Genomic DNA, 26029 nt, shown 5'->3' on the forward strand with positions numbered 1-26029 from the left:
CAACAGATTTTACACACAAAAAATCGATTACTTCCTTCGAACCTGTGAATCTGTTCTCTGTGGTACCATCATAAATAAAGGTAACTCTTCGCTTTCGTTCAAAATTTAGCGGCGCCCCTGTAATCTAAAGTCTCTGATGTAGTGGGTACACTTTTCGACAATGTTTATTTGCTTTTGGGAACTCCGCTCACGTACGCTTGAAAGTTCTACAACAACAATCAAGGCTGAAAATATTAACTTGGCGTGAATAAAGTTTGCCAAAAGTATGCTAACGTTTTTCGAAAGTTGTACCCACTAGCCGCCATTACGCACGCGAAAAGGTGGATACACATTGATCAAAGGCAAGGGGTCGGACACTCAGCACATTGTCCCGCGGCACTCCAGAGATATCAAGTGGCACCCCTACGGTTCAATTTTACATATGAAATGGGAGCACTGCCAGTTGTCAAAATCATCTCGCACGGTTGCGAGATCTATCAGATTATAACGAATTTGACAAATCTTGCAGTTCGGCACTTTCGGTACAGCATCGGCACAGTTCGGCTCGTTTCAAGTCACCTCTAACATAAAAACGGTTGTGCCGAGTGACCGACCCTTTGATCAAAGGTAACTTTTTGAAGGATGCGTTGTAATCATAGCTGTTGGAGACCCCTTGCTTTTTGAAACCGCCATAGAAACAAAAATCGACATAATGTCGATAAAGTGTCTACCTAGAAGCTACAACCCTGTATGGTTTGAAGGCGTTCCCGCAGTTCGTAACGGAATTAGCGCGTTTACGTTTTAGTTTAGTGTTTGATTACAAATTTTGTCTTCTATTTTTAATTACTGTGGTAGCAAATTGAAGTTTACAGACCATAGTGTTATAGTTGATATATTGATACCAAATTTGTTCATCATTTTAAAAAGCCATCAAAGCAATCGAAACGCCGTTGGAAACCATCAACGAAAATAATTTTTAAAAATGGCATTCAATGGCGCTCGGCTGCTTGTACTTCAAAAGAACAACGCAATTAGCCGGGAAATACCCATTCGTGCTGCTACAGTAAAGTTTGGTTCACATCCGTTAAACACAATTCGACTGAAGTCCGGAACAGCTGAACGCTTACATTGCAAAATTTATGCAAAAAACGAAAAGGTACAGTGAAGCATCGCTTTATTTTTAAGTTAATGAGAATATTTTTGCGACATTCCCATTGCGCTGTGTGTGATATAAAACATGTAATGTTTCTTTCATTAGGTGATAATTGTTAATTACTCAAGTGAAAAGCCAATTAAGTTAGATGGGAAAATTATTAGAAAGCGAAATGAACTCAACAATGGTTGTATTCTGGAAGTATGCGGAACTCGATTTCGTTGGTTGTTTGATGAACGCCAGTTAACAGCTGGCACGCAGAATCCTAAAAGGACTGAGGAGCAAACACCAGTTAGCTCGCGATGCGGGAAACGACGACGTACCACAATTCTTCGCAATAAGCAAAAACCAGACAGAAAATCTACTGCTAGTGGAGCTAGCAAAAAATGTATTCCCAAAAAAACAAACAGAACACCAGTGTATACACTGCCAAAGAATCGTCAACAGTTAATAAAGAACATTCGCAAGAGATTTACAGTGCACAAGTATGTTTGATTATGGTAAATTTGAGCAGGTATTGTAAATAACATTCGTGCATATATATATTTTTTCAGTATTGCGGATAATCAGACTGATGATGAAGAGGATGACTATGAAAATATGCCAGATATTGTAGGTATGTATCAAGTTATACCAATAAAATAGCACTGCTTAAAAACCGTTCGAAGCTCTTAGATACAGTAGCTTAGTGGAGCTAACGTTTTTATATTATGTATAATAGTATCAATCGAACACTTTCTTACCTTTTTAGTGAATCAGATTTACAATGTGAACTTCAGATACATTATGCGTATTGTTAAAACGATTAGTTTAGCTTTTTTTCTTTTCTCTATTTTTGTTTTAATTTAAGTTATTATAGCCACATTAGTAACACAGTATTTCTGCTCTTCCGTATTTACAGAGCAACAGTCGAAAACACCAGTGTCTTCGACTGTCTCATCTACCAACAATACTCCCTTTTATACACCCGAAATGGGTAAGGAAAATACAACATTTCCTTCTGCCAAATCAATTTCCAAAACACCGACGTTACAATTGGAAAACTCCGCAATGATGATTCTGTCGTACACACCAACCATCGGGACGCGCTCTAAATTAAACATGTTGAAAACGCCTACTTCATCTGTTAAAACATTTAAGAAAAGAGAATCTCTACGCTCTAATTCAGAAAATGTATCCCCATTCACACGTGCGCAATCTAATAATGTTATTACACCTGCCAAGTCCAAAGCTGGTAGTTCGATGTATCTTATTGATCTCACTACACCGGGAAGTGGATACAGCAGCAATTACACTTGCAGCCCATTACGGGAAAGTAATTCTTCGTCGCAATCGGCTGCATCATTTGGACTAATTGATTTGATAACGCCAAGCCCGAAAAAATCTAAACTCCCTTCGTGTGCTGTACCAAAATCAGCTCAGAAAGGTTTGCTAAAATCAGCCTTGAAAAATGCTAGCAAAACTCCACGAGCTCTTGTCGGTACACCAAAACTTGCGCCTAAAATAATCATAAATGATTCGGTGAGCAAGTCTGTACCCTCCAAAAAATACGACAAAACACCTAACAATGCATACAAATTCAGAGTTCGCAATCTTGGAGTATCGCCTGTTTCTAGCAAACCAGTAAGCGACGTTCATGCCGCTTCATCAATCCAAGTACCCAAAATAAGTGCGTTCAATCAGCTTCGTTATTCTGAAAACGTAATCACAGCAAATGCTACCTTGGTATCAAATAATGAGGCAAAAGAAGCACCTCCAATGACTACAGATGAAATATTTGATACACTACTTGGACGGCAATCCATTAAAATGACCTACACTAGAAAATCGAAGTCCCCCAAAAAAGTACATCCTCCCTTGATTGCAGATGCAAATAGTTCCAGTGAACTACCAAAGACTGATATTGATTTGTGGGTTGAGTCAGTCGTGGAAGCAACTTGTTCGAAAACAGTGGACGTAGAGTCAGCTATCAAAAAACCTAATCGCACAACGCAAATTCGATCGTCACAGTATTCTGATATCACTCCACATGAATCTTTTGTTGAATTGGTTACTGCAGCATCAGCCAATCCAGAATATCAAGAGCAAGAAAGCACAAATGAAATGACCTCAGAGGTTCTGAATAAAAGTGACCTTGAAAACCTAAGTGATATGCCGAGTATATCAAACCCGATTCGTAAAAGTCATACTCCACTTGCAAGTAAAATTGTTCGATCGCTGGATAACAAAAGGCAGACGATTGGTTCATTTTTTACGAACATATTTGGGAAACTTGCGGTAAGCCCTGTAACGAAATTGAGCATAACGGATGATAAACAAAAATTGGAGCAGGATGACCAAGAGGGTGTTTTAGGAAATGACACCAATGAATCAGAAGATGTATATCACGAAAGTGAAACCGGTTTCTGTGAAAACACCAGGCACCAAGCCCAAAATACCGTTTATTCCAGCCCCAAATTACCTCAGTCGTTACGCAACACTAGGAAATTTATTGGGAATGCTTTAATATCATTGAACACATCCAAATCAGTATTAGATAATACCGCGGAAATTGACGAAAGTCTATTGCTAAATGAAACTGGTTCGTCTAATGTGGAAAACTGCCTAGATGATGATGGTTATGATCTTACAGATTTGAGTAGTGCACATCAGGTAGATCATCAAGTGGTATTACCTGTTGCCGATAGGTTATTAAAAACACCGAAAAGAAAATCTACCATAAATACATCCATCTCTAAAGATTGCGCAGATAATTCCATGAAGTAAGTATAATTTTTACGTATACTCTCCACTGGTATACCAAAACCACTGTCTTTTATAGATTGAATCTTGTTCAACACAACACTCTGGAATGTGCTAAAAGCGGTGACTCTCCTTTTGAAGCAGGGAACATTCAACACACCTCTACAAATAGTGCTCTTAGTAACTCGATCAATAATACGCCAATGAGTGTACGAACTGAATTAATTTTGGAAGAACACCACACATTACATAATATCGGTGAAACTGAAAAATCAAGGACTGGAAGTTTGTCAAAGCTTCAAAAAAGGTACGTATATTTTGTGTCCTGCTGGTATTAGGGATATCAGTCACACAAATTCACTGGGTGACACGACGTTTAACATATATTTGAAAATTGTGTGTCAATTTATTTTCAAATAGTTCATTGAATGTGTTCAAATATTGTACATATTCGATCACAGCAAAAGAGATTCGGAACGCAACGCAAGCAGCATCACTGTGGCTGCACCCTTAGAAGAGTAAATACCTGTGAACGGCTCAACGAGCAAGTGGACTGTATAAATTCTTCGGGTATCGCTACTGCCTTCGGACAAAAACCAAAACACAGAATTCGATAAATCGAGGAAAAAGAATACATGTGTTAGTGAGGCAATATTATTTATATAAAATGCAAGAAATAAGTATGTTCAAATTATGATCAACATTTTCCCGGCGTTGAAACTCGTTTCAATTTTCTTTGTCCATGTTTGAGTCATTTCGATCGATTTTGCAGTTCATGCAAACTTTGCTGTCCAGCGCCTCTAGAAATGCTGGAACATAGTTTGAACTAATTGGCAGCGAGATAGGGTTGATTCACGTAGGTTCAAGTACGAAAGCTCAATAACGGCTTGCATTTCTCTTCCAATTAGGAAATGCGCTGGGGTGATTACTGTTAAGTCACTGGGGTTATTCGAACAGGGTGCAAGCCACCGTGAATTGAACTCAGCTTCAACCTGTGTGAGGGTGGTGTACAATTCCTCGTAAGACAGCTTTCTATCTCCGACAATTCTTGTAAGATGATGCTTAACTTGTTTCACGCCTGCCTCCCAAATCCCCCCAAAGTGAGGGCTCCGTGGTCGTATAAATGACCATTCAAATCCCTGTCTAGAACTAAACGCCTTGATTTTGTTCATCTCCACCTGATTGTTGAACATTTCTGCCAGTCTCGCCAGTTTATTTTGAGTGCCAACGAAATTAGTGGCGTTATCGGAGAACATTTTGCTCGGGAATCTTCGTCTACAGGTGAACCGCCGAAGAGCAGCCAAAAACGCGTCGGTCGTCAAATCAGAGACTAACTCGATATGTATGGCACGGGTGAGCATACACACAAACAGACAGACATATGATTTCGTGATTATAGGCTTCCGTCCGATCGAATTAGATTTGAGTGGAAACGGTCCTGCGAAGTCTACACCGGTGTTCGCAAACGTAAGTGCTGGCTGTACACGATACGAAGGTGATCGCCCATCAGTTGTACTGTTCTTATCGGATTAACATTGAAACATTTAGTGCAATTTCGTATAATTTTTCGAATGGTTATTTTTACATTTAACGGCCAGAACCGTTGCTGAATTATTGCAAGAAGCTCCTTTTGTCCTATATGGAGGTTTATACGATGCTGGTTTCTCACGAGTGCTTCTATGAATGGATGCTTTGCTGCAAGCAACATTTGATGATGACTATCGTATGGAATAAATAAATGAATGAATGGGATCTATAAACGCCTTAAGACCACATAGTCTATTATTAACCCTGCAGCCCTCATTCAAAGCTTGAATCTCTGGTCGAAATGTCTCTTCCTGAATCAATCGCACTATCAACCGCAAGGCTTGCGCTCGTTCGGATGATATAAGCGTTCCCTTCAACATCGTAGTCCGTTTCGTTAATATATAATTGGCGAACCTAACAACGTAGACCATAGAATTCAGAATTTTATCGTAACTACTTACAGTCTCAAAAATCCGTAATCCGTACATTCGCGATTGGTAGGCAAATCCCGGAATGCATTTACGGCAAGTCTTCATCGGGAATTTCGGGTTCGTCGCTGAGGCCGATAGGTGGTAGCGTGGTTAGCATCGGTAGCCCCTTCCACCAAACATCGTTCTTGTGTAAATCCTGAGGGCGCTGGCCGCGCGGTATGACAATTGCCAGTAAGTCTCTGTATTTCCGCAACTCTATTAGAGACATAGACTTGTAGACTCTGCGGAGACCTTTTAATGCAGCAGTAAACAATTTTCGAATCAGTCCACAGGTCTACAGAAGCAAATTTTAAATTAAACGAACGTAAAATCTTATCGATAAGCAATGAAAGTAGTACAGCCGCTAATAACTGCGCACGAGGGGTAGTTATAGGCTTAGACTTTTGATTTGCTTGAAATCAGATGCGTTGTTGCTGGTGCGTCAGAATAAGCAACACGAGAATACACGCACGCCCCATAAGCTTGGTCTAAGGCGTCAGAGAAACCATGTAATCCTATGGCCAAACCATTTTCGGAAGAAACGTATCTCGGTACTCTTAGTTCGCTTAATTGCACCAACTCGTTCCGGAACGATCGCCATACTTGAAGCAAATCCTGCGGAACGGGGTCGTCCCAGTCCGTCTGCAGCATAGAAACTTCTCGTAGTATTAGCTTTGCCGTTGTGATTACGGGTCCGATTAGTCCCAGAGGATCAATTATTTTAGCTGCTTCGCTCAAGATTTTTCTCTTCCTGATGACACCTGCATCACTATCTGCGACGTTGAATGAAAACCAGTCTTCTATCGGGTTCCATACTACCCCCAAAGTTTTGACAACCGCACGCGGATTGTTTTCAGCAATTTCAAAGCTAACTCCTCGAAGTTCTTCAGGAACACTATTTATCAATTCTTCAACATTTGAACACCACGAACCGAAACAGCCCTTGGCGAGGAGTATTTAAATATCGTGTTGCAACTTACAAGCGTCTGGCCTTATACATCTGTCTGGCCTCCCGTCAAACTATCATCCATATACGCTCCTTCCTTGATAGCATACACAGCTTCTGGAAGTTCGTTTTAGTGATATTCAGCTAATTGATTCAGGGCCATCGTTGCCTGGAAGGGAGATGTGGCTAAGCCGTAGGTCACAGTTTGAAGATCCCACGCCTTCACTGGTTCATTTTGATGTTTCCTAAAGAGTATGCGTTGGTATTTTCTATCGGGCGGCAGTACACCAATTTGTCGAAACATCATCGGAATGTCAACTGTAAAAACAAACGGAAATCCTCGGAAGTCCATCAAAATCGAAGCTAAATCACGCTGAACTACTAAAGTGTCGCACTTCTAAAGTGTCGTTGATGGATACTCCACTTGAGCTCTTTGCAGATCCGTCAAATACGACTCTTAACTTGGTAGTCGTATTCGTCGGCTTCAATACGCCGTGATGCGGTAGATAGGAAACAGATCCTGGGTCTTCTTTTTCGTCGATCAATTGGCTTCATATGGCCAAACCGTTCATAATCATCAATAAAATCTATTTACAGTTGTTTCAATTCCATTTGCATATTGAGTCACCGCTCCAAGAGTCTCCTAATTCATTTTTCCGTTCAATGAAGAGGTGTCGGACGAAATATCTACCATCTTTATCACGCACATGAGTCTCTTTAAAATGATTCGGGCACTCTTCACTGTTTCGTGTCGAAGTATAAATTTCATCACACGCTTCTAGACTGTAAAAACGTTTCAATAAATCTTCAAGGCGCTCTTTACCAACAACCTGGCAAAGGGATCGAGCAATGACTGGAAACCTTTCAGCAAGAACTCCTCCGGCTATCCATCCAAATTCCGTTTTTGTTAGCACAGGCAGATTGTCACCGAGATAGATTCGATCCCCTCTTTCACAAGGTCCCAAAAGATTTCGGCACTGATCAACATATCGATGCGTCCTCGTTTGTTGAATGCTGGATCGACCCACTCAACTCCCTTAGGAACTGGCCAGTCAGAAATATTGAAGGAGTTTGCAGGCAATTCGTGGGGTAATAAAAAATTCAATTCTGCTTTAAATTCTCCACATCGAGATTTTACTGTGGCTCGAATCATTTTTCTAAGGCGAGTTTTTTAACCGTTCAAGCCGCTAACCAAATAATCGAACGATTCCTTTCGTTGTAGTAGTAAATTCGCCTATCGTTCTGTAATGTAATTCATTTGTGACGCCGAATCCAGCAGCACACGACACGGAAAAAGTGCACTGCTATCGTTAGGAACCATCACAACGATAGTCGAAGGAACTATCTGTTTTAAATCGGCAGCCGACTGATACACAAAATGGAGCCCAATTGTGGTGTGAGTTTCGATATTCTTATTGGAATTTGCGATTCATTGTTCTTAGTTGCTGCAGACTCTACCGGCGCCGGTTTTGACGAACTGTTGCAATGCAGCATTGTGTGATGCCGCTTTCCACAATCGCGACAATTACGAGTTGAGTGCACCCGTTTGTACGATGACCTTTTTGCAGGCAATTAAAGCAACTTCCCCACTTTCTCAAAGCACTGTGTTTGTCACTTAAACTCAGCAACTTGAATTTTGAATTAATCACACTTTCAAAGTTCATGGTTTTCTTTACACATAATGCAGCTATGTTCATGTTTATGTTCGTTCGTAGCCATCAGTGTGTGACCTTTGTTCATTGGTTTCACTTTAACACTTTCAGTTACGGGCTTCACGTTTATGTCTATTTTCTCCATTATTCTACACCGCTCTTGCAGGAACTCGATGGTTGCTTCATAGTTCGGATATACACCCTTTTTTGGCGGCTTTCCCACGCCTTCCGTGTGGTTTTGTCCAATTTCTAAGTGATCTGGTTCAGCAAAATTTGTACTCCAAGCCCGTCGATTGGCAAGGACAAATTCTTGAGTGCCTCGACATTTTTGGTGCAGGTATCTACAAGCCGTCTCAAACTTAGAGAGTTCTCCTTGGTCACCTTCGGAAGATTGTTCAATGCGTCAATATGCTAGTCCATGATAAGACGTCTGTCTTCGTATCTGTCGGTAAGAAACCGTCACGCAGCTTCATAACCGTTGCTATTAACGATATCCTGATCAATAATCACAGAGTGCGAGAATAATCAACGAGTGCGTTGCGCAAGTGAGAAAGCTTTATTGCTGGGTCTTCTGTGGTGAACATAGACTTGAATGAGAACCACTTCTCATAAGAACCGTCAAATGTTGGGAGGGGTGCATGGAGTGTAGGCAAAAACAACTGCGCTGGAGCAGAAACTGTTGGACCGACTGGCGGTGGCAGTGGCTTAATTGCACCAGTAGTTGCAACTTCCAATAGCTCGTTCAATCGAATAATCAGATTATTGTGTAATTCCTCGAAATCGATATATATATCGTCTTGTTCGGCTATTCGTTGATCAGAGAGGGGCAGCGCGTAGATCTTGTTTTGCAGTAAATTCTTCGTAGCACGTTTCTACTGTCTTCAAGTTCAACCGGAGAAAGTGCACATTACCGATATTCTTGTTAGGCTCATCATAACCTAGCACTAATGCATTTCTCACACGTGTGAGTTACGCTCTTACTCTCTGATGAACCAACACTCTGAACTTTTCTTCCATTTGCTTTGTTTCTTCTCTCTTCTGTATGATTTTCTGCTCTTCGACTGTATTGCACTCTGCAGTTTACGCAGACAACTGTAGCGCGTCACAGAGAACAGAGGGTTCACTTTCCGAGAGTATCGATATCGATATTTGTAGAACGAGCAAGCCGTGCCAAGATGGCAGCAACTTCCCGTTACACTCAACCGAACCGCGATGGATGAATGTTCGAACACTTTTCGCGAAAACGCTGTCGTTTTCGTAACAGCAATTTACATCACTGTTTCACTAATTTATTTCTCGAAAATCCGGCTCGATGGGCCACAATGGACGGCTCAACGAGCAAGTGGACTGTATAAATTCTTCGGGTATCGCTACTGCCTTAGGACAAAAAACCAAAACACGTCCGACTCTCTGTAGTGCTAACAATACGTATGAATTTTATTCGACACTTCGACAGAATTATTGGATAAATCGAGGAAAAAGAATACATGTGTTAGTGAGGCAATATTATTTATATAAAATGCAAGAAATAGGTTTGATCAAATTATGATCAACAACCTGTTAATGCCAAACAACATTTATCATAATCGTTACTCAGTTAGTTGTCATTCAGTTCAAAAATAGGTACTAACTATAATCATTTTCACAATGGTTGTATATTCGTAACTCAATACCATTTGGAAACTACTGCGAAGTATCATTGTCATATGTCATACCGTGAAAGCACCTAATTCCGATCACCTAAGGCATGATTCATCTTTGAGTCCCTACTGAAAAATATAGCTTTGATATTTATTAACACAGTATGTGTCTTTAGCAAGTATTTTCAATTATGTTTCATGGAAAAATACTAAAATGCCTAAATTATTTACCGAAAGTTAAAAAAAATGCATCATAGTATGATGCATCAGTGCATCTAATTCCGATCATCAATTATAAGGGGTGATTCTAATTCCGATCACAGGTGTATCTAATTCCGATCACGTCATGATGAGCTGTTAAAGCAAAAAACTTTTGTCAACTCATACCAAATTGATCTAAAATGTATTGCTTTTATGTAGTTTGACGACAATCCCCCTAGCAGTCATCTTCTGCTTGCGTTGATGATCATTATTATCATTAGCTTAATATTCATAAAATTTGTGTACTTAAAAGATCGACAAGCGGATTATAAAACTTTCCGCTTCTTTTATCTTTGTTCGACTGTTACAATTACAATAAAATTGGGTCACTTCGACGTTTTCATAAAGCTTTGATCATAAATAATAGTAAAAATAAAATCAGAAAGATTGTGTTCCAGACATGACCGCGTAGTTGGCGTAGAACTACGTGAGTAGTGATGTCCGAAATTTTCAATTATTCCATTAGCGATTAATCGGCGAGCGTTGTCTGCACTAATCGATTAATTCAACTATTCGTGCTAGTGGTATTCGATTAGAAATATTAGAATATTTTTTTCATTTATTCGATTAATCGAACGATTATGCACGATTAGCGGGCATTATTCGGGGATTATTCGCATTCATATTATTTCCTTTGAACTATTCGATTACTTGAACTACTCGTGCTGGAAGTATTCGATTAAAAATTATTCGAATATTTTTATAGTTATTCGATTAGTTGAATTAATCGAACGATTAACGGACATCACTATACGTGAGGCTGGTTTTCGCGAAGAAACCTCGAATATTAAAAAAAACTTTTTACACCATATTGGTATAGGGTAAACACACCAATAGTGGTGGTAGTACCAGTAGTGGTGGAAACCCAAATTATTCCATTATTTTTGCAGATTTTGGTACAAGTTAGATACTTATCAAATAATACTGTTACTGGTAGTTCGATACTTACCAAACTTGTACCAAAATATGGAATAATTCAAGTTTCCACCACTACTGGTACTACCACCACTATTGGTGCGTTTACCCTATGTGTAGCGTAAAATAACGTAAAGTGAGAAAAAAACATACAATATAATAATAATATTATCTTGCTGTACCGTATCTATGGTAGGTGAGCTATTTTGTGATATCACAAACGAATATTTTTACCAGTGCCAAAGTCGGAGTATTTCAGTATAGAAATTTGCCTCACGAATCCAGCTATTAACAAAGTTCTAGGAGACAACTTAAGTTCTCAAAATAATATGTTATTGTTATATTAAAAGAACATGCATTAATAACATAGTTCATAACTGCGCTGCGCTGCCGCTTGTTTGCAGCGTTAGAAAAGCAAAACGACTGAGCCTTTCAGTTGGCTTGGAGTGGAGGTACGGCGCTGGTTTAATAACCCGATCATATGAATATATCAAATTTATAACAAGATGAGTTCTAGATAAGTATTTTATAACAAAGTCTCCTTTGCGTTTTGTTATAAACTTGGTCTCGTTAGCATTTGAAATAACTAAAATTGTAACAAAATTTGCTCAAGACATATCACAAATATATCAAATTATGATATAATTTTATCTAGTTTATATCCATATGAGTAACAAAAATCAGTATTCTGTTTTGCTGTATAACCAAATTGTGACAAAGCGATTTATAACTAACAGAACGAGATAGAATCCTGGTAGAAACATTTATAACAAAGTTTGATAGAAATATCAACTTGAGCAACAATTCTGTAAGATTTTTGCTAGAATCATCTGATCAGGTAGCTAGACGTCACATGTTCGAATCTCGACTAAAAGAGTCAAAGGATTTGTAGCACAATTGTCCCGTATTCTTACAGGCTACGAAGTCTGTCGTATAAAAACAGAAGGTCAAAATTCCAAATCGGAATGTAGCACCTAGGCTATGCTGTGCTCTGTAGTAAATAAAAAACACGCAAGCTTATTTTTCTTGTTTGTCTTGAATCACCAGCAACCACAAGCTTGGCGTCTGTATTGATCAGCACGCAGGGACCTGATAAGGTTGCACAAAAAAGGAACAGTGCGCTGTCCTAAGCACGCTTTTTCCAGCCATCATTTTGCAATTTTCATCGGTCCTGGTCAATAACGGAGTAGCAGCACACGGGCGGAATCCTATGCTTGTGCCTATGCTTATGCTTGCTTATGCTAATCAGCCCCAGCCACAAGCTTGGTGTGTGTAATGGTCGTCCGTACCTGGGAAGCAAGACTATCATACGGAAAATGTATGGAGAATTTTTAGCTTGAAAGCTTTCGTCAATTTTCACAATTTAGCGATTGGCAAACAATCTTTTCAAGAAAGCCATATAACTGCTGCATCGTTTATGATCAAAATCCGTTTTAAATTGGAAGAGCTATTAGCGTTCAAAATCTTTCATACTTTCGTGACGGTGGCTTAACTCCAAATTTTGGTTGACACCCTGCCGTAACGTAGTCCTACGTCAAAAAATTTCGATAATCCTACCATGTTATCATGTTGCAATCAATCCTAAAATCCAAATAGTAACTTCGTTAGCTTGCATTTTGCCAGTTTATAACTTTGATATAGCGATCGGAATTAGAAGCAGAAAAAAAATTATGTTCACAATTCCGATCAATTACTTTAATGAAATAAATTCCGCAAATTCAGCATTTTTTCAGCCAAATTTGATACAGAACGGTTATATATGCTTGTATCTATTAGTTATCATAGAATACCGAAGAAGGTAATATGTTTTCACGCTGCTATGATCTTAGCAAATTTGATCGTGCGCTTAGCACTTCGGCTAAGAAAATACATTTTGATGGAGTTTTTTGCTTCTGCCTGTCGAATTTAATTTATTTTGAAGTACATGGTGCCCCAAAGGCAGTCATTTTTCAACAACTGACAGATAAACACATAGCACAATAACTAAGCGTGCTCATTTACTACAGATTTTGGCTCAATTTTCTAAAAATTGACCATTTAGGTTGAGTGATCGGAATTAGGAGCTGATCGCAATTATGTGCGGTCACGGTATTACGAAATAAAATATTTAACGCTTTTAGTGTTTAGTTCCGTTTGATGTTTAGATGAAAAGCGTAGAACGATAAATATATTTGTAATTATGCCCTTGATAATCGAAACTGTTATTCCATATTAAGTACATAGTATCGTTAAGGTTACGTTTTTCGTTATCGTTTATAGCAACGGAACACCAATCATTTCATGCAATAACAGCGAGTCCAACTATAAGATTATGCCAAGCCCTTTCCAAAATGCTGTCGCTGAAGGTGAACGTAGTGATGTCAGCAAAACAAGAATGACTCGTAGAAATACTACTGCGACTCTTAGTACTCCAAAAACGACTACTGGAAAAAATACACCGGCAAGTGAATCGAGACTTTCTCTTCGTGTATTACGGTCGACACCGGCAAAACAAGTTGTCCCCACAGTTTCATTACCAGCTACATACGATACAAATTCCGAATTACTTTCCGAGGTTGAACTCCCTGAAAATATACAGTTATCAACTTCGGTTGATAACATTGAATCTACACAGGAATCTATGTTAGAACAAGATCATGAACCGACTGAAGAACTACAGTCTACTACTTTCGATGAGAGCCAAATAGTTGAACCTAGTCTCTCACGACTAGAATTGGTAAATGACACTTTAATTTCTAATATTTTTATTAATATTGAAGATGAATTTGTTTACTTTTCAGGTGAGTGATACCTCCTTGCATCAAAACGTCACTTTCGCAGAAAATTTAGATTCCTCTGTAGCTGTGTACGACGAAAAAATACTTGATAAGACAAATGTTAAAGGTTTAAACGTAATATCTATTACTCCGCTGTCTAAGGAAACTGATGATGAGAAAATCAATATATCACAGGATAGCACTAGAATGGAGATAGACAATATTGCCTTTAATTCTAATAATAGTAATGCAAGTAATTCTACTGCTGCCGTTCCAAATACGAGAAGAATGTCTCGTAGAACTATTAGTGCGATCGCTACTACTCCTACACCAGCAATTGTTAAAAACTCGTCTCGAAAAACCGTTTGCACGATTTTAACTACTCCTAAAAGTTCAACTGTCAAAAATGCACCGGTAAGCGAGAGTAAACTGCCCATCCGTGTATTACGAACGAAGCAGATCGCTACAGATTCATTACCGACCCTTAAAAATGAAAAACCACAATCAGCTGACGAAGTTGAATACTTGAAAAATACAAATTCATCAAATATGGTTGGTAGTAATCAAATTGCAGATAATTCCAAAATGTCACCTAATGAAGTAAGTTTTGAAATGAAGCATTCGGTTCTAATAGCTAATCCTGGATTGGAAGACGAGAATAACAAAACGATAGTAACTGCAGCAATTTCCGACGCTTCAGATTTTATGGCTACGGCGGCAAATGTTTCACAGTCAGAACAGGTATACTCCTTTTTTAACTTTATAGTTCCCAATTTCCAATTCCAAGACCATTTTGCCGAAAGATATTACCCTGAATGTCCAGACCTTTTGCCTAGTTGAACCTGCGCTCACCCATATTTCTTCTTTTCTCAGCACTTCAAAGAAAATATTACGAAAAACAAAACCTTCTGTTAACATTGATCATCAAAATGATTTAAATATTTTGTCCAGGGCACGGATTTGATGTTTTGGAAAAATAGTTTTAAGATTTCTGAACACAACGGCACTATTTTTTTAATTCTAAATTTTAAAAATTCTTAGCCTGGTGCAATTATTTAGCAAATATATCTGAATTGGAAAACATTTCACTGCGAAATTATTTTGCGGAAACATTTTAGCGAGAAGCATCAGATGATAAAACGAATGAACATCCTCAAATCAATGTTTTCTTAAACTTTACATTATCATAACCGACGTTTATTATCGGGAAAGTAGTAATTTCGGCTTTCGGATAGACAACTTTCAGGAAAGCTGTAAACTCGAAGAAATGGGTTTCGGAAAAGTGGTACATTCGGAAAATTGGTACTTTCGGCGAAGTGGGTTTCGGGGAATTTGCTTTCGAGTACATATTTACAACCTCGTCATATTGATAACTAAATGTATTTGCTTCGAATAATAGAACGACGCCATGCCACAAACTCGTACTTCTTTACTACCGGTATCAGCATCAGGAACGCCGCTTAAGTCAAGTGCATCATCGTCAATTATCATCCATACTCCTTCGACATCCAAGCAAATTCATAATATCAGAGCAAACGAACCACTAGAAAGCAAAAATGAGTCAGATCTAGAACCTAATAATGTCCATAATTTGCCTATTGATTCAACGAACGTAAAGAGAATGACCCGTAGGACCACAACTTCGATTATTAGTACTCCAAAAACAAATTTTGCACAAAGTGTGCCGTTAAGCGAATCGAAACTGAAACTGCGTACATTACGGATGGCCCAGAAAGCTGCAAATGAGGTTGCATCTACAGATTCATTAAGTAATAGGAAAGCAACATTATTTGGCGACATTGAATATTTGGAAAGCGCAAATTCATCTAATTTGATTGACAGTGGCGAAATTACAGACAATTTAAAAATTTTCCATGGAGAAGAGAGCTTTGATATGAAGCAATCTAGTGATGCGGTTGTAGTAGCTAACCCTGAGTCCGGGGAAGAAGTCAATCAAATGCTATTACCGACAAAAGAAATTTCCGAAACTACAGAACGTATGCCTACTGATGACGATGACCAAAAAGCTGAGACAAGCCATTCGAAACAGGTGAGAATTAATGAAAATTACACTATAATTATACATAATTTATCTATATTTTATAGACATTATCCCTGCAAACAGTATTTTAATTTATTGTAAATAACCAACTATTCAATTTTCAGAGCAATGATATTAGTAAACAACAAAGTAAAACTTTATCACCTGTTGGTATTTCAAACGTAAGGAAAATAACTCGTAGGACCACAACTGGTTGTACCCCAAAAACAAATATTGTGGAAAAAGCACCGTTACGCGCGTCGAAGCAGGCTCTTCGCGTATTACGGACGGCACAGGATGCTGGATACAAGGTTGCAACTCTAAACTCACCATCAATCTCAGATGATAAAAGTACAAAAATATCTGGAGTCACTGAATACTTGGAATATACGAGCTCGCTCAATTTCGTTGGGCGTAGTGAAATTGCAGATAGTTTCAGACAATCACTTAAAGGAGAGAGCTTTGATGTTAAACAATCGGGACAAGAAATAATTCAAACAATATTACCGGCTAAAGATATTTCTGAAACTTTCAAGTCTATGGCTGCTGACGTTGACGAAAACCAAATAACTGAGATAAACCTTGAGAATGCCAAGAAGGTAAAAATAATATGTGATTTTAGGCCTACTAATTAAAATAATAATAATTTTAATTGGTCTAATAATTTTAATCAAATAAATATAATCAATCCATTTTCAGACAGTTGATATTTTCGAGCAACAAACCGAAGCTTTATCTCCTGTTGGTTTTACAAACGTAAGAAGAACGACTCGTAGGACTACAACAGCGATTGTTAGTACTCCAATAGCATATAATGCTAAAAACGTGTCGCTGAACGAGTCCAAACTGACATTGGGTGCATTACGGAAGGCTCAAAAAGATATAAATAAAACTGCAGTTCTAAATTCATCGCTAACCTTAAAAGATAAAAAGGTGAAATTAGGCGGCGTTTTTGATAACTTCGGAAATACTAGCTCATCAAATTTAGTTGGACCTAGGGGAATTATAGATAATTCCAAAACTTCTGAAGTCATGTCTACCGTTGATGAAAATCAGATTGCAGAGACAACCCTCTTACAATCCCACCAGGTATATAATAATAAATTTTATATATGTATATATTTGAGAAATGAAATATATTTTCAGGAAAATAATATAATCGAACAGCAGAGCGACATGTTATCACAAATAAGTACTTCTGAATTGGCTGCATCCACGTCAGAAACGCCGAATAGGTCAAGTGTGTCATCTTTAGTTAAAAGCCATACTCCTACATGTACGCAAATTGATAACATCGGAGTAACTCTAGTACAACAAAGAGAAAAGGAATTGGTTTATAAAACTGGCAAGTTGCAAAATGCAATTGATGAAATAGAATCTACTGACATCCACAATTTGTCTATTGGTTTAGCAAAAGCTAAAAGAATGACTCGTAGAACAACAGCTGGGGTCGTTAGTACACCAAAAACGAATACCGTTAAAACCGCACCTGTTACCGATTCAAAACTGACACTTCGCATATTACGGACCGCACAGCATGCAGCAAATGAGGTGGCGACTAAGAATTCATCGACAAGCATTGCTAATAAAAAATCAAATTTATTTGGCGAAATTGAATACCTGGAAAATACAAATTCATCAGATTTGGCTGACAATAGTAAAATCCTAGATGATTCCAAATTATCATCTACTGGATATCAAAGCCCTGGTATGAAGCAATCTAATAATGATGTTCTACTAGCTTATTCTGGATCGAGAGAAAACATTCATAATGCAACTTTACCGGCCAAAGAAATTTCCGAAGCTTTTGAATATTCCAACAGCGATGAACATCAAATAGGCGATCCAAATCTCTTGCGTGTAGAACAGGTAAATAATTATTGATTTTAAACTTTTTGTCTTCCATATTACTAGCCTATTCCATTTTCAGACAAGTGACCTTTTCGAGCGCCAAAGTGAAAGCACATTACAAAGTTCTGTACTGCCTACTGTCACTACAGGAACACCGTATAAGTCTGAAACATCGTTTTCTCCTTCTATAAGTAAACAAACTGATGACATGTTTGGTGCAAAAAAAGTGCAGAATGTAATTATTGAACATGAAGCTGGCAACGTCAATGATTTACCTGTTGGTATTACTAATTCAAGGAGAATGACTCGTAGAACCATAGCTTCGACTGTTAGTACGCCAACGACAAATATTGTAAGAAACATACCGGCAAGCGAGTCGAAACTGTCTCTCCGTTCGATTTGGCCGACACAGGTTTTGGAGGAGCAAATTTCTTCCATAGATTCTGTATCAATTATCAATAAATATAAGGAAAATGCAAGCATGTCCGGCGAGCTTGAATGCTTAGAAGACACAAATTCATCTATCAAAAGTCGGAATAACGATATCATCGAACCTGTAGGGGAAAGCTTATTCGTGGAGCAATCCCGTAATATTCCACTCAATATTTCGAATATAGAAGAAGGCTTCAAGGATGCAAATGGAACCATTGAACATCATAGCCAAACCTTGTCGAACAATTCTACTTTACTAACTGCATCCCTCTCGGAAACACCGTTTGATACAAGTGAAGGTTGTTCTGAACCAGCTGAGACTGCTATTGATGCTTGCAAAACTGTTTCTCAAATTGAGCCGTCGGCTTGTCCAAAAGTAGAAACATTGACCAGCATGCGAAAATCAAATAGACGCGAGTCAGCTGATAACAGCTCTCGAAGAGCAACACGTTCATCAATCTTAAACGCGGATCGATTACTGGAGGTTTCAGAAACAGACTATCAAAAGGCGCAGTGTACATTGAGTGATTCTATTGCTATGTCGTGTGAATTGCAATTAAATCAGACAAAATCTGGCACATCTGATGCTACTGATATAGGTGATCAAGATTTGTCACCAACATTAGTAAAGGATTGCTTGACTGCTAATTCGAACCTTTCAAATGAGAAGACATCTTTATTTCAGAAAACACCCTCGTCAAGCTTTATTTCGCCTTCGACTAGATGCGCGACAAAGAAAAAAATAGATTCTAATAATTTTGAATCCGCAAACAGTTCTACTTCATATTCTACACGCAAAACAATTGCACCGGATACGCGCAATTCGTCTTATGTATCATACGAAACTCCAGCTCGTGCTACTCGCTCAAGGGCAACATTATCAACAAAAGAATCTTCATCTCCAACTGACGCTTTTGCAAATGCTGACGAGATATCGAATAAGTCGTCTGTTTTAAAGGGAAAAATGATTGAAATTGCTATGACTCCGCCTCTCAGTACGCTATTCAAAACTCCAGTACGAATGACATCGACCCCCTACATAAAATCTGTGACATCTGCTGAAAAAGACACTGTATCTAATACGTTCGAAAGTAAAGCGGATTGTGAGTTAAATAAAACATGGTCTCCATCAAAGCAACCGTCTACAGAGAGCGGAGAAAACAAAGAGGATTCGATAAGACTACACGAGAACTCAACAAACTCGATTCCTCCGACTGAACAAATAACTCGCCTTTCAACACCCAAGAGCAATCATAAAAATTCTTTTGCTGTTGATAGTCCAACTCGGAATTCGCTGCCCTCTATTGACCAAACGTCCCGTTCAGAGAAAGAAGCAAATCCTGAAATGTCGTCTACATTTTTGTCGAATGCATTAGCTGAAAAATTGAATGAAAATGACCAAATAACAGGAGAAAGACTACCTGAGCTCCACGTTGAAACGCCAGTAATGCATAATTTAATTGAAACTCCTTCACGAACAGCACTGTCAACCAGTGGGGAAAACATTTTATCCACAACAAAAGAATTGAACAACACGTCTATCACTTTGACATCCCTGTTTAAAACACCTGGTCAATCAATATTTACGGACACATCCGCAACCGCCGCAGTCACACCTATGTCCAGGTCCACACGAAAAATTAAAACGCCGTTCTCAGCCACCGGAAGCAGTACAAATAATTTGACAACACCAATTACTAAAAACATCCAATTGAGGAGCTCTAATAGCGAGAAAACTTCATCAGTAAACAGCAAAACGAATGAATCAAGTCAACAGGATACACCAATTATGCAAAAATTATTCGAAACACCAGTAACAAACTCAACATTAGCGGCAAGTATCGTTTCTTCGCAGCCAACTGTTGAAAATGCAGCGTTGAAAACACCTGTTGCTTTCACTGATCGAAAGAAATCAGCTCGTTTGACAAGAAACAGTGCCGTAAGCATTACAATGTCTATTGGAAAAAATATTCACACTTCTGAACAGAGCTCGCATTGCGAACTTACGCCCTTGTTAGCAAAGGTCAAAAGACGTGAGTCAATGTTCAATCAATCATCCGTATCAAGCAACAGTCCAACAGAGAAGGTAACTGCGAACGATGCTCCACCTCAACCAGTGGACGAATTCTTCAATAGCAGTTTAAATGCTTGCTCACCTACAGTTAAGACATCAATTGAAACTGGTAATATGCCTTTGCGTAGTTCACAAAGTTTTTACCCTCACGATTTTCTATTTTGCAGACATTTCTACTGATCTTGGAAAAGAAATCGATGCCAAGTCGTTGTCTGAAACAACTACAATAGTAGGTAATGTGTCTCTATCGTCTTGTTCTAATGCAGATCAACCACGCAGTGACAATATTATAAATGTTTCCAAAGCGACCGCTGGAAATATTAGTACATTCTTTGAAGAATCTCAAGCAACGGAATGTAACGATGATGCTTTAAGCTCATCAGTTAACGAAATCGAATCAGAAACACATCTTTCTCGTTCATCTGGTAACATGAGATAATTCATACAATAATTTACATTTACTAATTTTGTTCATTTTACAGATGTCCATATTCAATCTGTTATGGTGGAAATTAACAATTCCAATTCTGCAGACACCGTAATGATTCCCAGCACAACTTGTCAGACGCCTGAAACAAATACTTCTCACCTTTTTAAAACACCAGCAAGTGTGTGCAGTGCGGTGGAAGACAAGAATGCAGTTGGAAATGTAGAGGGCGTGTCACCTTCCAAATCTTTGTTTGTAGTTGAAAGAGATTCCATCGATGAGTCTTTGCTCAAAAACCTATGTGAACGAGTGGTTTCTTTGGAAAAAGAATTAGAAGCATTGCAAGAAACTTCTCTCGACGACAGCAGGTCCCAGGAAGCAAACGTTAAATCTCTTCCGGAAACCCCGAATCTTTCACATTTGCAACCAGAGATCGAAAACGGTCGTTCTACACGTGCGACGGCTCAAAATAAACGAAAGTTGTACACCAGAAATAATCCAGAAAACACTACTCCGGAAAGTCGAAAATCCATAGTTGTTCAACCTGTATCCAGCAACGAGTATCTGTGTATGTTGGATTCAACTAAAAATGTAATAGAAAACACGAATGCTGGAGAAACCAAAGACGAGCAAAACGATTCGTCTGATTGGAGTGCGGCTTCTACTTCACAAGAAATTAAAAACGTGAAAAGGGTGCTACCTTCGCGTGCATCAAGAAGAAATATAAAAACCTTGTGTGAAGAAGAATTAGCGGGTACTTCACCAGAAGTGAAATTTGTCAAACCAAAACCGATTACAATTGAAATAACTATTGACGAATCTAACAAGGACATTGTATCTGAGAGTCGATTATCGGACGATACTGTCGCTGGTAGAAGAAAAGTAATGTTTAACGACAATATCCAGGTTAAGGAAATAAATTCACCCGCAATAGTTGGTGATATTATTAAGAAAATTTCGTCCAGAGGTCGCGGACGAAAGCTTCCTAAACCAGCTGAGATTATGGAGGAAACAACGCAACCGAATGCCACCAACAATGACCCACTGCCTATTGTAGATCAATCAGAGGACCCAGGACCAAAACGAACACGTCGTGGTAACCAGAAGAAAAATGCCGTAGCTTCTGAATTAGCAAAACCCAGAAATACCCGCCAATCGAAAAGAAAAGTGGAAAATTTAATTAATGATGCTGATTCCACTAACGAGCTCAATGATGGCGTTCCAGCTTCTGGTAGCGATGACCTGTTCTCCGACAAAGCGAAGGATGTAATAAATCATAGTCCTGCTAGAAACGCGCGAGTAAAGCGTACCAGGATACAATCTCGATCACAAAAATCTATTTCCAATGAGGGAATGAACACAAATAACGATTTGCCACCTGTGAAGGACAAGGACTTAAACCTGCATCAAGCTTCAATGAACGAAACAGAAGATGCATGCAAAGATCTAAACAGTTTAGAAATCGAGAGTAAGGCAACGTCACGTGATACTCGTAAGAAAACTAAATCAGTAAAATCCGAGAAACTTTTTTCTGAAACAACTGTTGTCGATAAAATAAATAAAGTGGTAAAGCAGTCTACAGCCGATTCTACTATAGAAACGATCGAGGAGTCTGTACTACCACAAAAAGACCTCCCTGAGTTGAAGGAAGAAAGCAACGCAGTCACAAAAACGCAACCTCGTGCTTCTAGAAAGCAAACTAGAACTACTAAAACCTCAACAAAAAATGTTAGAGCTCTCAAGCTGCCTGAAAGCGAATCTCTCAGTGATACATTGGACACATCTAATCAGAATGAAACTAAATTGAAGGAAAATACTAAAAAGAACCCAAAGTCAACTCGATCAGTGAAAACTATCAAAACGATTTCTGAACAGACTGAAGACTTTGAAGTTAAGTTATCTTCGGATATTAATCATGTGCCAAATACGGAAATATCTAACAAAGATGACGCAGATAGTGAAGTCGTTTTCCGAATCCCGGCAGATAATGAGAAACTCTATAAAAAGACAAAGCGACCTTTGCGTGGAGCACGGAATAATGATAAGGCAGGTCTGGAACAAAAAGACAGCTCCGCCGCAGGAAAACGTAAGCAAGATGATAGTGAGTCAAACACAACTGTAGACAATATCGATTCGTCAAAAACAACGATGAATCAATCTGACGAAAACAAGGTAGAAATAAAGCCTCGCCGAGCAGCAGCTAGAAAACTCCCCAGCAAGCGATCTACACGACAAGCTAAAAGCAAAACTGAACAATCTCCTGATGAAGACGCATCGGCACACGCCGATAATTTGGCATCTGTACCTGAAACTGACGAACCTGCCGCAAACGAAGCCATAATGACTCACGCTCACGAAAAGACTGCAGAAGAACCAGAAAATGTCATACCACCTAAGCGTGGTCGCAGACGTATAGCACCAGCTAAAACAGCAGTTGAAAAAGTGTTGAAGAATACAGTCGCGTCTTCACTAAGCAATGTAGAGTCCACTGAAACCAGTCAAGAGTTGCAAGGTCCAGTAAAACGATCTCTTCGCCAAACTAAGCGATCTCCTGTCTACCAAGAGCCTCCAGCAAGAGGTCTAAGGAACAATAAACAAACTAGTAATACTGCCGAAGTGCACCAGGAGGAGTCTTTAAACGAGTCTCATATGGTTAAAACAATCCTCTCTGCATCACACACATCTACACCTCTGTTAAAAGCAACCGGATCGGAAACTTCACCATCAAAAACGAAAGCTACCCGGAAACGTGGACAAAAGATTGTAAATCCTATTATCACTGCGCTTGTCGAAGAAGAACGTAATCAACAACGGAAATCACCAAGAAAGCGTCCTGATAAGATAAATGCAGAAAAACAGGAATCTGAAGGTAATACGATAGAAAAAAAATCATTGGAAATGAACGTATCAACTGATACTGAAATGCCAACCAAGAGAAATCGCCGCGGAATAAAATCCAGAGTAGATACAAAAAAAGATAACACCGCATCGAAACGGATTGGTGATAAAGTCGACGGGGCCGATGAACAGCCTAAGAAAAAAACCAAAACATCGGAAGTTGCCTCTGAACATCAGAGCGACGTCAGCGTTTCCGGTGAGTCGGCGGCAGCTAAGAGTACCAGAAGAATACGGGGCAAGAAATCAGCCGATGCGGTAGAAGCGGAGAGCACAACTACAGCTAATCGAAAGAGACCAGCGCGATCGCGAAAATAATTTTTTAAGAATGCTTATAAAACTGAAGTGTTAAGTTCTTCTCCATATAAATGATTATTTTCGATTTTTGATTTCGAGTAGTACTTCTTACTGATTTGACAACTTTTTCATATTTTATATTTCCTGTTACATTAATATTTTTTGCTACAATAAACAGTACTGCTAAAATCTTTAACATTTCTATTTCTTGGCTATGGTATCTCCAGTGCCACTCTTATAATTTCTAACTTGAAGGCTTCAAACCATTCAGGTTTGAACTTATTCAGAAGAAGATATGGTCGGTGTTAAATCAGACAGAACCAAGTCACAAAATTTAAACAAAATGAGTTGACAGCAAGCGATCAAGAATTTTGTAAGCTACATTTTTCTCTAATCAGACTACATAAATGTTGCAAACAACCAGAGTTATGAAATGATTTCGCTATAACAGCTATAAAATATACAGAGCAGCAAACTTTGAGCGTGTTTTTCTCGAAATCAAAGTTTTGTCACCTGGTTCGGTCTGACTTAGCACCGGCCATATGATCTGAATGGTTGAGGACGATAGAAATAAATGATTTTTCGATCATTTCTGCCCCATGTATCAATTTTAATGACAAGACCGGAAAGTTAGGTAAGGGAGGGTCATTGAAGAAACGCGTACTAGGTTTGTAGAATGTCTTCCGCAGGCCGGAGGAAAAGTTAGATTGCGAAGCTGGTTCAATCTGGCAGATCCCCCTGTTTGGGCAAAGAGGAAGGTTCTACGAAATAATAAGCGTTGCTTCAATGACCCTCTCTTAATTTCCGCTCTTTTTCCTCCACGCCTCGTCCACTCTGTTTGGATACTATAAACACCTTTGATTTCATTACTTGTTTCTACTGCTCCAATTTCTACTACAGTCAGTGGACAATCATAGGTCACACACAATTATGGGTAATTTTAGCTATATCTACCGTGCAAGCACCATATTCAAAACAGTGCCTAATTCCGAACAGTTGCAATTTTTTCATAAATACTACCAAAATGCTAGCTATTTAAACAATTTAATCACTACATCTGATGATTTCATATTATTAAAATGGTTTAAATAGCTAGAGTTTTGTCAATATTTAACAAAAATTTGCAACTGTTCAGAATTAAGCACTGTTTTGAATATGGTGCTTGCACGGTACCAATTAATGCGTGAATATTATACTAAGTGATTTATAAAATTGTTACTCATAGGTAGCACTAATAAATTGATCAACCATTATGTGATATTAAAACGGAAATTATCAGCTAAAGCTAAAATGCGACCCACAATTTTGTGTGACCCATGACTGTGGACTGACTATTTTATTTTGACTTTAAGGCCGAAGCAGCGCATGTATCACACAGCGTTGGTGCGATCAAGAAAGATAGCATTTTGAAAATCTTAAATTTTTCTTAAATAACACTACAACATCGTTTTTCGAATACATCATTGTGTGTAAAACCACCCGTTCCTGATATGATATGTCACCAAAGTTGAGTATTCAAAACCATCTAATAACAACGCACTTTCATTGACAATTTTGCTTCGTTTTTTTTCTTTCTGTAGTGTGCTATCTTGACCTTAAAACTTTTTATTTGTGATGTGTTAATACAGAAAATTCTAAAAGCATCATAGAAAACTTGGAACCTATTGCTCGTAAAAAATCGACTCGAGTGTATTGCCAAAACAGAGTTTCCTATGGATCTAATAGGAAAAGCATGACGAAAAACATTTTCGCTTAGAGCGCGAGATGGGGAAGTTAGAGTCAAATCTGTCCAAGGTTGAGCTTGAGAGAAGGTTAAGAAGGAGTTAATGATAATGAAAGAGTTCATGTGCACCACCCTAACGCCATAATGTTCAACAATTGCTTGACTTTCCCCCGCCCGACACACCCAAACTTTTGATGAGTATTTGTTATACCTAAATTATTCTTGGGTGTTTTTGAATGTGTTCGATC

General features: G+C 38.7%; 1 protein-coding gene across 1 annotated transcript; it reads left to right on the top strand.

The window, feature by feature from the left end:
• The first annotated feature begins 961 nt into the window (after nucleotides 1–961).
• LOC128739898 (uncharacterized) lies at nucleotides 962–24198 on the top strand. Its single transcript, XM_053835399.1, has 14 exons — nucleotides 962–1135; nucleotides 1238–1617; nucleotides 1687–1748; nucleotides 2034–3894; nucleotides 3954–4181; nucleotides 13545–14001; nucleotides 14066–14782; nucleotides 15441–16091; nucleotides 16208–16681; nucleotides 16782–17171; nucleotides 17229–17951; nucleotides 18013–20548; nucleotides 20607–20864; nucleotides 20922–24198. The coding sequence occupies exons 1-14, from the start codon at nucleotides 962–964 to the stop codon at nucleotides 24077–24079; spliced, it is 12069 nt and encodes a 4022-aa protein (XP_053691374.1). The 3' UTR covers nucleotides 24080–24198.
• The last annotated feature ends 1831 nt before the right edge of the window (nucleotides 24199–26029 follow it).

This window comes from Sabethes cyaneus, chromosome 3 (genome assembly GCF_943734655.1).
Source record: "Sabethes cyaneus chromosome 3, idSabCyanKW18_F2, whole genome shotgun sequence".
In the NCBI taxonomy this organism is placed as follows: domain Eukaryota; kingdom Metazoa; phylum Arthropoda; class Insecta; order Diptera; family Culicidae; genus Sabethes; species Sabethes cyaneus.